The sequence below is a fragment of the Stenella coeruleoalba genome, assembly GCF_951394435.1.
Source record: "Stenella coeruleoalba genome assembly, chromosome: 9".
Classification (NCBI taxonomy): Eukaryota; Metazoa; Chordata; class Mammalia; order Artiodactyla; family Delphinidae; genus Stenella; species Stenella coeruleoalba.
Window position 1 is genome coordinate 34,203,743 of NC_137155.1, and position 13,436 is coordinate 34,217,178.

General features: G+C 36.9%; 1 protein-coding gene across 1 annotated transcript in view; it reads right to left on the reverse strand.

Moving 5' to 3' along the window:
* HDAC9 (histone deacetylase 9) overlaps positions 1–13,436 on the reverse strand; it is a 1,064,374-nt gene that overhangs the window by 135,875 nt on the left and 915,063 nt on the right. Inside the window, exon 23 of the mRNA XM_079931742.1 lies at positions 4,739–4,857. Coding sequence (XP_079787868.1) covers positions 4,739–4,857 — 119 coding nt within the window. The remainder of the gene's footprint in view (positions 1–4,738; positions 4,858–13,436) is intronic.

Consider the following 13,436-nt stretch of genomic DNA (forward strand, 5'->3'; position numbering starts at 1 on the left):
TCAAGTAGCATCAAATATACTGGAAGAAAGGGTCTGAGTTAGCTAAGAAATCATGGGTTCATTTTGCCTTTACTCATTAAAAAGAAATAATAAAGTTACTTAGACTATGTGCCAGGTGCTGGTCCAGCTTCTGAGGACACAGCACAGAAGTATATAACAGAGGTTAATCTGATGATAGATGGATGGGAGGATACTTTGAATAATCAACCAGCATGATATTCCCCCAATTTCCACCCTAATATAAAAGAACAGAAGCAGTTCAAGTTTAAGGTTGATCTTTCATGAAGTGACATTTGGTAGGTGTCTTCCAGACACTTCTTTTCTCCACACCTGTTTGCTGTGGCCTGAAATTCTATTATGAGAAGACAAACCATTGTTGCCACAATTGCAGAAAAATAATAAAAGATTCAACTGCCAAACAGAACTAACACACTAGCTGGAATGTACTCATTTAAAAAAGTATAATCGGGTAATAAAACACACAGTGAATATGATCAAGTCCTTTACAGGCTTTGATAATGGGGAGAAAATTAGAGACCTCAGACAGCCATGGACATTTTAAGGTAAAAGCAGAATCATTAGTGAGGGAAGAACAAGTAAAAATGAAAATCTACTTATACTTCTGGCTCAGTCTGCCTTCAATTCTATGGACAAATAAAATGCATGGCAGAGGACACTGTGAAACAGACCCTCCTGAATACGCACGAGAGAAGCACAAACATCCATCAGTAGCAGATGAAGTAGATCAGCATCGCCTCATATGTTTAACGAACTTGTCTCCTGGCACTGATTTGTTGACTGGCTTAGCACTCAACTTCTTAGAGACTTATTTCTGGAGAATTAACCAATGAAGGAATTTTTGTCCTTCCCCGAGATTAACTCACAGCTAAGTACCAATTCAATTAGACAGGTATCTGCCCCACAATAGTGTATCTCCCTGACAGACATTCCACAAGGGAAAAAGGAATGAGAGGGTCACTCAAAAGAATAAAACATTCTATCAAGGAGAAGATGGTAATTCAAAACTCTAAGACATGTTATTTGATTTTTTCCCCAACTATTATCTATTCTTTGTTTGTCAAAATAACACTTGTGTATTGGCTGAGGGAAGTGGTTTCTATCTCAAGGACTATAAAACTACTCTCTGTTTATAAAAAGAGCATGTGTTTGTTTTTTTTAATCACACATGGCTATCATCTCACAATGATTTTTGCATTATTCCAAAGAAAGGAAAGTTCTTACACGATAAAAGCAATTTGCACATATGAGTTCACTACCTGAAGCCATGGAAAACAGAAAATATACAGATGTATTGAAAAGAAAGAAGAAGTACGTTTTGTTGTAAAATGAATTTGAACTAAAACTTTTTTTTTAATGGTGACAACACTGTTAAGCCAGGGGGTGCTGCAATATGGTGAATGAATTTTACTCAATTTTACTGTTTGAACATGGCACTTAGTTGTTTTATGCCAAACTTCTTAAACTGTAACCTGAAGACAGTTCCAAGATCCAAACAAGAGTATTTAAAAAGATAAGCTGATAACTTTAAGGTAAAGTTTGATGTAAGGTTTAGGGTAGGACACAAAGATACTCATTCCATTCAGCTTGGGCCTTAATCTTGGTGGTTAATTGGAAGAACAGCATAGATTTCAAAAAACTAATTAAGCTAATTTATTTAAAACTTCAGCACAAACAAATCTGAATATTTGTATTCTACTCTCACAGCAAAGAACGTTCAATATGTGAAGAGATGAGAGGAGAAAAGAGGAAGAAAAATACTACTAGCCAAGAATCAACTTTAATTTTAAATTACCTCTATATGTGAGCTGAGACTTTTGTCAAAGTATCAACCAATACTTAAAAAAAAAAAAAATCAGGGAATTAATTAGATGTTTAAAAACAAAAACACTTTCATTTTGACTTATCTTTTCCTTTCAGAACTATCAAAGAAAAGTTTTTTAGAGGATTTATTCAATGTGCTAAGACAAAATTTTGGCATCTCTGACAAGACAGTATCCTCCAAACTACTCTCTAAAATCCTTAAACATTCTACTTCGGGCAAGGGTGGGTTTTGCAGGAATGGGAAAGAAATGTGTTTCTTTCATTTCTACCTGCTTTTTACTTTAGGTTTTAGCCCATTTCTAGCCTCATTTTGGGACTCCCCTCAAATGGAGAATGACTTCTGGCATAGGACAGTGAAGGACCAATATTAATTGTCTGTCCAGACCAAAGCAATATAAATGCATTTGACAGGTGGTTAGAAAGGAAAAAAAAAGAGACCCAGGTGTGTGCTATTTGGGGAATAACTATACAGTGGTCCAGTAATCCTAACCTCTACCCAGTTAGGATGGCAGCATCTCTAGAAAATATAGCTGGCAAACTGAGACCTGCATGAGATGATCTATACAAAAAGTTGCTCATATATGATGTCCTGCTGTTTTTCATTTAAGTAGCATGGAACTAGTCGGTGTCTGTCACAGACTGCTTGTGGTTAAGGGTCCTGGGCACCAAAATGGCCTCTGTAGTGTGCACACAAGTTCTCTATTCTCATGCATTTTTTTTTTTTTGCGGTATGCGGGCCTCTCACTGCTGTGGCCTCTCCCATTGTGGAGCACAGGCTCCAGACGCGCAGGCTCAGCAGCCATGGCTCACGGGCCCAGCCTCTCCGCGGCATGTGGGCTCTTCCCGGACCGTGGCACGAACCCACGTCCCCTGAATCGGCAGGTGGACTCTCAACCACTGTGCCACCAGGGAAGCCCCTATTCTCATGCATTTTATGAAACGTTTTTCTTTGTGGAAAACATCCAGTAAAAGCTTATGCAATTTCATCTAACTACAAATTCAGGATAAGCACTTGGGTTTAAACCCCAAGTATTTCAGATGGTAAAATAAATTCATTTTCTCATCTATGAAATACGTGAACTGTTTTAGATAGCCTTTACCACAGCCTCTTTGGGTTCTAAGATTGCCTCTCCTCATTGTCTATCTTTTCCTTATTAAACTGCATATACTCAATAAAGGGTCAATTTTTAAAATTTGTATCTGTGTTTTTCTTAGGAAACAAGTCAGCTAGTAAGGAAGCAATGTTCTGTTGAATAGAAAAGACAAAAAAGAGAAGAAATAGATTGGGGAGGGGACTGGAGAAATTATAGATAAACTTATCCTGGGATAGAAAACAACAAAGAGCATCCCCCCAAATTATAAAGGAAACACAACATAAAGAAGGTCTTGGTGCATTGTATTAAAGCTAACAAGAGGTAGAAACTTCCAAGATGACATTTGAGATTTGAGTTTGAATTTGACTTGGCAAAACATGAACAAATAAACAAGCAAACAAAAAGATTAGTTCCTTCCAGCTAGTTCAGACTTGTTACAACTTTTCCCCTTGGCAGGGAGAAAGATCCAAATATAGACATTCCTCCCTCTGAGGGAGATTCTTGGATTTAATGGCAAAGGACACCTTTTCTAGATTTCCATCTTTGCTCCATGTGTTTTCTATTGTTTGGGTTTTTCTCAATTTAGGGTACAAGCATTTTTTTCCCCTTTATTTAAAGTAAACTATTCACCCGTCTTGACCCAAATGAGGTTTATCTGCAGTGAAAAGACTGACTTCCATGTGAGGGGGATTCCACAAAGAAAAAGGATAATAAAGATATGGGATGTGAACAAACACCTCTCTATTCAATTTTACCAAAATTGTGAATTATGCTTTGTTTGTGTTTGTAGAGCTGCCTCTTTCAATATATTTTCAATAGACAACAAGGCACCAAGAACGCTGAGTAAATAACAGATGTTAAAAATAGCTACTACCTAACAACGTTACTGGAAGAATTAAAGTGCAGAAAACTCTGTCACATGTAAAGCCAATTTAAAACAAAGGCTGGCATAATACTGGTTCTTTGGTTCTTTTCAAATTAATAAAACACATTAGCTCCAAACACATCTCTCTCACTTAAAACTATTTGGGTTGTTTTCAGTTTGTTTCTTTTCAACCCCCACTAAAATACACAATAGTGGATACTATTCTTGGTGTAATTTTGCTTTTTTTCCTTCATCTTTTTTTAAAAATATATATCCAGAGTGCCAGCATACATCTGCATGTGTGGACTATACATATGCCTTGTTTTCATACTCGGAGAGCACGGAAATTCTTCTTAAAGACAGACTCTTTATACCAGATTCCATTAGGTCATGTTATTCAAATACAATATGACACAAAATTCATTTGTTCATTTGGTGTCTAGCTGCTAAGGAATACAGCCAAAAAGTTAACCTTTGCACAACAACAGAATACCAGTAGAGATCCTGATCATTGCCCATAGGCATGTACAGAACCTCTGAGCAAGGGGAACTACACTTTTGTATTAAAATCTAGAAGAGCATAGCATTATTGGGAAACTGCTATTTCTACCCCATATACAATGAAATAAATGCAGTGACTTCCATTCTACTTGCAAAAGCCCAGTAGCTTTTCTAGACCTCTCAAGTCATTTAACATATTTTAAACAGAAGCCCTATCACTTCTGCCTTTAAATAGCAAAACACAATTCCTGAAAAACCAAAGGTTCTGAAATGTCCCTTCAAGCCCACCAAAGGCAATGATTTAACTTTGCTTTTCTTAAAGACCAATTTCTACAGAGGAATGAATCTGACAAAGCAGTGAACACCATCTAAAATCATTTTTGAAAGTCTCACCTAAGTTACTATTCACATGTAAAAAATGCTGTCTATTACTTACATTTTGCTGTCACTTTGTAGCCCCCCAGAGGAGGGGCGTGGCCTTCTAATGCATCAAATCCAGCAGAAACCAGGACCATGTCCGGATCAAACTCTTTGGCCACAGGCTTCACTATAGTCCTGCACGGTAAAAAAGGCAACCAGTTACCCATGGGAATGGCAAATACCTTTAAAAATTGTGCAGTGAAAATGACTTGGTACAACCTCAAGAACATCCCAAGAATAAAGAAAAGGGGAAAAGAAAACACTATTTGAATGGACCAAAAACTTATCATTTTCTTAACACTGAATCACTGTTATTTTAGCATCCCAATTCAGTCTTTTTTTCTCCAAATTAAAAAAAAAAAATGCTTTGCAGGTACATTCTAAAGCCCGTCATATTACATGAACATCTGTGGCTGTTTTATCCCACTGCCTATAAAAAACTGCTTCTTCCAAGGGAGTGACTAATGTTTTACAGAGGAAAGTCGAAGCTTTAGTGAAAACCCGGCTTGCTCCAGTTAGTGAGAACTTGGTGTAAATTTGAACTATAAATTTCTTTTGGGAAAAAGTTGCTTTTCCAACTTTTTTTAAGAAACATTTTAAAATGTTTGTCGTGGTAGGGGGTGACTCTTGCAAAGGAAAAACACGAAATTCCTTTAATAGAATCCAGATTATAATGTTAAGCGAGTCCAAGGTCAGAGACACCAGGAATGTGGCAGTCTCATCCCTGACAGCAGCCCCTGCTGGTCCCACTCAGACACTTCAGCACTTACCTCCTCAGCCTTCTCAGCCTTCCCTAACCCCTTCCTCCTCAGAGCTGGATCTGAGAGAGAATGACTAGTGGATGCTACTGGGCTTTATAAAACCAAATGGTTTTTTGCTGCAGGCTTCAAGACCAGTGTGCCATCATTTAAATTCAAAATTTCAAAGACTATTTAATGAAATGGGAATAGTTCACACTACCGTGAATTTAAAAATTAGTAAGTTCTCTTTTGTGTGTCTGAGAGAAACAACTAGAACAAATATTAAAATAGCTATCGTTGAACGATGACATAATTAAGTTCTTCTAACTTTTGTATATTTGCAAATTTCCCATATTTTTTACAATGACCACATATTAGTTTTATACTTAAATCTTTTTGCATGTAAACAAGAAGTTGTTCACGTTATAAAATAAAAAAAATACTTATTTGAAACTTACCTACATAGAGATAAAAATGAATTAAATATCTTTCATAACTGTACTACTGTCATAAAAGTATAAAAGTTCAATCCTTCAAAATCATAAATGTACACGTAAGTGACTTCCACGATAGCCTTGCCAACATTTGGAAAGCTACTTATACCTGAATTGGCCCATCTGTGAAAGTGAAAATTTAATTTTGTTTACCATGTACCACTTCATTATTTTACTCTTCAGCAAAATTAAGAATCTCTAATACATTATCAGGAGAGATATTCAATACTGTTCCTTCCTAATAATACCAATAATTTTTTACAAAAGTGTCACATGTTATGAAGTCACTACTTTTCATATGTGTGAAATAGCCATGTTATGTATGTGGTTGGACTATTAGATGTTGGAATAAATTGTCTCAAAGAATCAAGAGTGTTTTACCAAGGTACTCCATCTATTTAGCTTGATTAATCCTATGTACAATCTTAGAGAACAAACACTACACTCTTAGGAAAATATGGAGGTAGATGATTAAGCAATGCTGTCCCTTCAGTCATATGCATTACAGTAACCATGCATTATAGTTTTCCACCTCCTTTCCCTCTCTTTGGAAGATTTCCTCCCCTACTATTCTTTCTCCCCAGTCAATCTATACTTGTAAGATTAATTGAAGGGTAAACATCCTTCAAGGCACAGCTCACTTACTACCTTCTCCATAAAGGCTTCCCTCTACATATGGATATAAAATATATATGTATATATTTTTGAAAGACAAAGATAGAACAGGAGACAAGGTCTGCAAACATAATTTTAGAATATGGGAAATTTACAGATGATGTACAGAGGGGAAAGCTGAAGCATAAGTGTAAATCTGCAGAGAGGGAGCCACAAAAAGGAAGCTAACTTTTCTCTGTCTTCCTGGAGGAACAAACTGGCCAAAGAGAAAATACCTAGAGAGACTGACATTTCTGAGTCACTCAGACCAACAGTCAGGTTTTTTCCTCTATTTTCCTATAGTGAATTCACCAGTCAAAAAGGCCCCCTCAGTTAGACAGAGCTCTCACTTATCTTTTCAATGCCCCTTTCTCAAATATGATGGACTGTGTGAAGAAAGTTTCTAGCATGAAAGACAAGTAACATGCAAACAAATGAATAAATGAAAGGGAACTCTGCAAACAAGAGAAAATGCAGGGAAGAGACTGTAATTACAGAAATTTTGATTATCCTCAAAGACATAATACATCTATGAAATGAAAAGAGGGTGCTATTAAGAAAAAGAAGAAACAGCAAACAAAATGTGTAATAGACTTTTTAGAAGATAAAGTTGACAAATTCTCTCAGAAAGTACAACACAAAACGGAGATGTGAAAAATAGGCAAGAAACCTGAAGGACTCATTTAGGAAATTATGTTATGAAGGAAAGTCTAAGGAAAATATTTTAAAAATTATAATCTCATATACATCCAAGCTGCAAAACTGAGTAGATAATAGTGTTTCAGATATTTAAAATATCAAACAAAAAGATATTATCTCCCACAAACATTATCAAAGGAAGGTATTGGATGCCTCCATCAAAATGAAGGCATAAACTAAAAAAGAGAATGAGACACAAACCATTCCCTCCAACAAAACATTTTTATAAATGTCCATTTTTGCCATAATTTAAAAAAAAAGATCTAACCTTAGAACAAAATAGAAATTTGGTCTGCAATTGGAAATTTGATATGGACTGGAGTTGGTTTTAATTCCAATGCAACTATTTTGTTAATAAAGACCTTACCCACTTACAGAGGAAATATGTTTATTTGGAGATACGCTACGTATCTCCAAATATACAGAATCCACTAGTTTCTGTCTGAAGCAAATACCACATTTGTTACGTATGTTATTCCTGAATATACAAACATGGATTTTACAATTTCACACAGGCTTTCAAAATGCTCTATTTCACAAGACTAATCCTATACACTTGAATTCACTCCAAAAAATAAGGAAAAATGGAAAATTTGAAAAACAATACATCACTTGATAAACTCCTTCCATTTAAAAATATACATGCTTAGAATTGTGTCCGAGTAGTAGCTGTTTGTTGAATGAGTCAATGATGCACTATTATAAGAGTTGTGTAATGCTATGCTACAGTAGATTCTGGGTATTGAAGAACTCTATGATAACAGGTGCTTATTGGTGGTGATATTGATAAGGTTCATTCAGGCATTTTAACAAGTATGGATTCAGTGTCTACCATGTTGCAAATACTGTTTGGCTTAAAGATGTGCTAAATTTTGAACTGAAACTTATTTATTTTCCCATTGTTAGTATTAAACTCTTTAATACTCAGTTCTCTGATAAACTGATGAGACTAAGACTCCACAGATCTCCTTATTGTGGCAAGTATTTTAGCAATGTACGTGGAAGTGTTTGTACTCTTCTTTTTATGTTAGTCTAGATTGATATTTATTCAAAAGATCTATCATGTTTGAAAGACTGAAAATATATTGGGAGTACTGAGTGGGGAAAATAATATAATTTTTCTTAAATAGAACAAATCCTCAAAGGCATTTATTTAATATTTTATCTGAATTATTGGATTTTATGGTAAAACACAGCAAACAAAGCATATGTGTTAGTCCCTCATTATTTCCCAATATCCCACTGGAAGAAAATTATAAAAATATACATATGGGGGCTTCCCTGGTGGCACAGTGGTTGAGAGTCCACCTGCCGATGCAGGGGACACGGGTTCGTGCCCCGGTCCGGGAAGATCCCACATGCCGCGGAGTGGCTGGGCCTGTGAGCCACGGCCGCTGAGCCTGCGTGTCCGGAGCCTGTGCTCCGCAATGGGAGAGGCCACAACAGTGAGAGGCCTGTGTACCACAAAAAAAAAAAAAATGAACTCATGGCTTTAAATATATATCAGGCAAACAGACCCAGAAAAACCTTTAGATATGTGTGTATGTATGGGTTATTACGCATTTCCTAAAAGCAAAGACAGCACAGTAGCAAACAGTACAGTTAGCAACAATCTGCAAAAAAAGGATCCAGGGGAGGAGCTTCAAGATGGCGGAGGACTGAGACATGGAGATCTCCTTCCTCAAAACAAATACATCAGAAATACATCTACATGTGGAACAACTCCTACAGAAAACCTACTGAAAGCTGGCAGAAGACCTCAGACCTCCCAAAAGTCTGAGCTGTGTAGATGACAGGCTCTTTGCACTCCAGCCAGGTGTCAGGGCTGTGCCTCTGAGGTGGGAGAGGCAAGTTCAGGACACTGGTCCACCAGAGACCTCCCAGCTCCATATAATATCAAATGGCGAAAATCTCCCAGGGATCTCCATCTGAACGCCATGACTCAGCTCCACACAATGACCAGCAAGCTACAGTGCTGGACACCCTATGCCCAACAAGTAGCAAGACAGGAACACAACTCCATCCATTAGCAGAGAGGCTGCCTAAAATCATAATAAGGTCACAGACACCCCAAAACACACCACCAGACATGGGCCTGCCCACCACAAAGACAAGATCCAGCCTCATGAGCCAGAACAAAGAAACTAGTTCCCTCCACTAGGAAGCCTACAAAACCCACCGAATCAATCTTAGCCACTGGGAACAGACACAAAAAACTGGAAACTACGAACCTGCAGCCTGCGAAAAGGAGACCCCAAACACAGTAAGTTAAGCAAAATGAGAAGACAAAGAAACACAAAACAGATGAAGGAGCAAGGTAAAAACCCACCAGACATAACAAATGAAGAGGAAATAGGCAGTCTACCTGAAAAAGAATTCAGAATAATGATAGTAAAGATGATCCAAAATCTTGGAAATAGAATGGAGAAAATACAAGAAACATTTAACAAGGACCTAGAAGAACTAAAGAGCAAACAAACAATGATGAACAACAAAATAAATGAAATTAAAAATTCTCTAGAAGGGATCAATAGCAGAATAACTGAAGCAGAAAAAAGGAATAAGTGACCTGGAAGATAAAATAGTGGAAATAACTACTGCAGAGCAGAATAAAGAAAAAAGAATGAAAAGAATTGAGGACAGTCTCAGAGACCTCTGGGACAATAAATGCACCAACATGCAAATTATAGGGGGTCCCAGAAGAAGAGAAAAACAAAGTGTCAGAGAAAATATTTCAAGAGATTATAGTTGAAAAGTTCCCTAATATGGGAAAGGAAATAGTTAATCAAGTCCAGGAAGCACAGAGAGACCCATACAGGATAAATCCAAGGAGAAACACACCAAGACAAATATTACCCAAACTATCAAAAAGTAAGTAAAAAGAAAAAATATTAAAAGCAGCAAGGGAAAAAGGACAAAAAACATACAAGGGAATCCCCATAAGTTTAACAGCTGATCTTTCAGCAGAAACTTTGCAAGCAAGAAGGGAGTGGCAGGGCTTCCCTGGTGGCGCAGTGGTTGAGAGTCCGCCTGCCGATGCAGGGGATACAGGTTGGTGGGTTTGTGCCCCGGTCCGGGAAGATCCCACATGCCGCACAGCGGCTGGGCCCTTGAGCCATGGCCAATGAGCCTGCGTGTCCGGAGCCTGTGCTCTGCAACAGGAGAGGCCACAACAGTGAGAGGCCCGCATACTCAAAAAACAAACAAACAAAAGAAGCGAGTGGCAGGACAGATTTCAAGTGATGAAAGGCAAAAACCAACAACTAAGATTACTCTACCCAGCAAGGATCTCATTTAGATTTGATGTAGAAATTAAAACCTTTACAGACAAGCAAAAGCTGAGAGAATTCAGCACAATCAAACCAGCTTTATAACAAATTCTAAAGGAACTTCTCTAGGCAGGAAATACAAGAGGAAGAGAAGACCTACAATAACAAACCCAAAACAATTAAGAAAATGGTAATAGGAACATACATATCGATAATTACCTTAAATGTAAATGGATTAAATACTCCAACCAAAAGACACAGACTGGCTGAATGGATACAAAACAACACCTGTATATATGCTGTCTACAAGACACCCACTTCAGACCTAGGGACATATACAGACTGAAAGTGAAGGGATGGAAAAAGATATTCCATGCAAATGGAAATCAAAAGAAAGCTGGAATAGCAATTCTAATATCAGACAAAATAGACTATAAAACAAAGACTATTACAAGAGGCAGAGAAAGACACTACATAATGATCAAGGGATCAGCCCAAGAAGAAGATATAACAATTGTAAATATTTATGCACACAACATAGGAGCACCTAAATATATAAGGCAAATACTAACAGCCATAAAAGGGGAAATCGACAGTAACACAATCATAGTAGGGGACTTTAACACCCCACTTTCACCCATGGACAGATCATCCAAAATGAAAATAAATAAGGAAACACAAGCGTTAAATGATACATTAAACAAGATGGACTTAATTATTATTTATAGGACATTCCATCCAAAAACAACAGAATACACATTTTCTCAAGTGTTCATGGAACATTCTCCAGGATAGAGCATATCTTGGGTCACAAATCAAGCCTTGGTAAATTTAAGAAAATTGAAATTGTATCAAGTATCTTTTCTGACCACAACACTATGAGACTAGATATCAATTACAGGAAAAAATGTGTAAAAAATACAAACACATGGAGGCTAAACAATACACTACTTAATAACCAAGAGATCACTGAAGAAACCAAAGAGGAAATAAAAAAATACCTAAAAACAAATGACAATGAACACGATGACCCAAAACTTACGGGATGCAGCAAAAGCAGTTCTAAAAGGGAAGTGTATAGCAATACAATCCTACCTTAAGAAACAAGTAACATCTCAAATAAACAACCTAAGCTTACATCTAAAGCAATCAGAGAAAGAAGAACAAGAAAACCCCAAAGTTAGCAAAAGGAATGAAATCATAAAGATCAGATCAGAAATAAATGAAAAAGAAATGAAGGAAATGATAGCAAAGATCAATAAAACTAAAAGTTGGTTCTTTGAGAAGATAAAAAAAATTGATAAACCATTAGCCAGACTCATCAAGAAAAAGAGGGAGAGGACTCAAAGCAATAGAATTAGAAATGAAAAAGGGGAAGTAACAAGTGACACTGCAAAAATACAAAGGATCATGAGAGATTACTACAAGCAACTATATGCCAAAAAAATGGACAACCTCGAAGAAATGGACAAATTCTTAGAAATTTGTCCTACCAAGACTGAAGGAAGAAATACAACATATAAAAAGACAAATCACAAGCACTGAAATTGAAACTGTGATTAAAAATCTTCCAGCAAACAAAAGCCCAGGACCAGATGGCTTCACAGGCGAATTCTATCAAACATTTAGAGAAGAGCTAACAACTAATCTTCTCAAACTCTTCCAAAATATAGCAGAGGGAGGAAGACTCCCAAACTCATTCTACAAGGCCACCATCACCCTGATACCAAACCATACAAAGATGTCACAAAGAAAGAAAACTACAGGCCAATATCACTGATGAACACAGATGCAAAAATTCTCAACAAAATGCTAGCAAACAGATTCCAACAGCACATTAAAAGGATCATAAAATATGATCAAGTGGGGTTTATCCCAGGAATGCAAGGATTCTTCAATATACGCAAATCAATCAATGTGATACGCCATATTAACAAACTGAAGGAGAAAAACCATATGATCATCTCAATCGATGCAGAGAAAGCTTTTGACAAAATTCAACACCCATTTATGATAAAAACCCTCCAGAAAGTAGGCATAGAAGGAACTTTCCTCAACATAATAAAGGCCATATATGACAAACCCACAGCCAACATTGCCCTCACTGGTGAAAAACTGAAACCATTTCCACTAAGATCAGGAACAGGACAAGGTTGCCCACTCTCACCAGTATTATTCAACATAGTTTTGGAAGGCTTAGCCACAGCAATCAGAGAAGAAAAAGAAATAAATGGAATCCAAGTTGGAAAAGAAGTAGTAAAGCTGTCACTGTTTGCAGATGACATGATACTATACATACAGAATCCTAAAGATGCCACCAGAAAACTACTAGAGATAATCAATGAACTTGGTAAAGTAGCAGGATACAAAATTAATCCACAGAATTCTCTTGCATTCCTATATACTAATGATGAAAAATCTGAAAGTGAAATTAAGAAAACATTCCCATTTACCACTGCAACAAAACAAATAATACCTAGGAATCAACCTACCTAAGGAGACAAAAGACCTGTATGCAGAATACTATTAAGACACTGATGAAAGAAATTAAAGATGATACAAACAGATGGAGAGATATACTATGTTCTTGGATTGGAAGAATCAACATTATGAAAATGACTCTACTACCCAAAGCAATCTACAGATTCAACGCAATCCCTATCAAACTAACACGGGCATTCTTCACAGAACTAGAACAAAAATTTTCACAATTTGTATGGAAACACAAAAGACCCCAAATAGCCAAAGCAGTCTTGAGAAAGAAAAAGGGAGCTGGAGGAATCAGGCTCCTGGGCTTCAGACTATACTACAAAGCTACAGTAATCAAGACAGTGTTGTACTGGCACAGAAACAGAAAT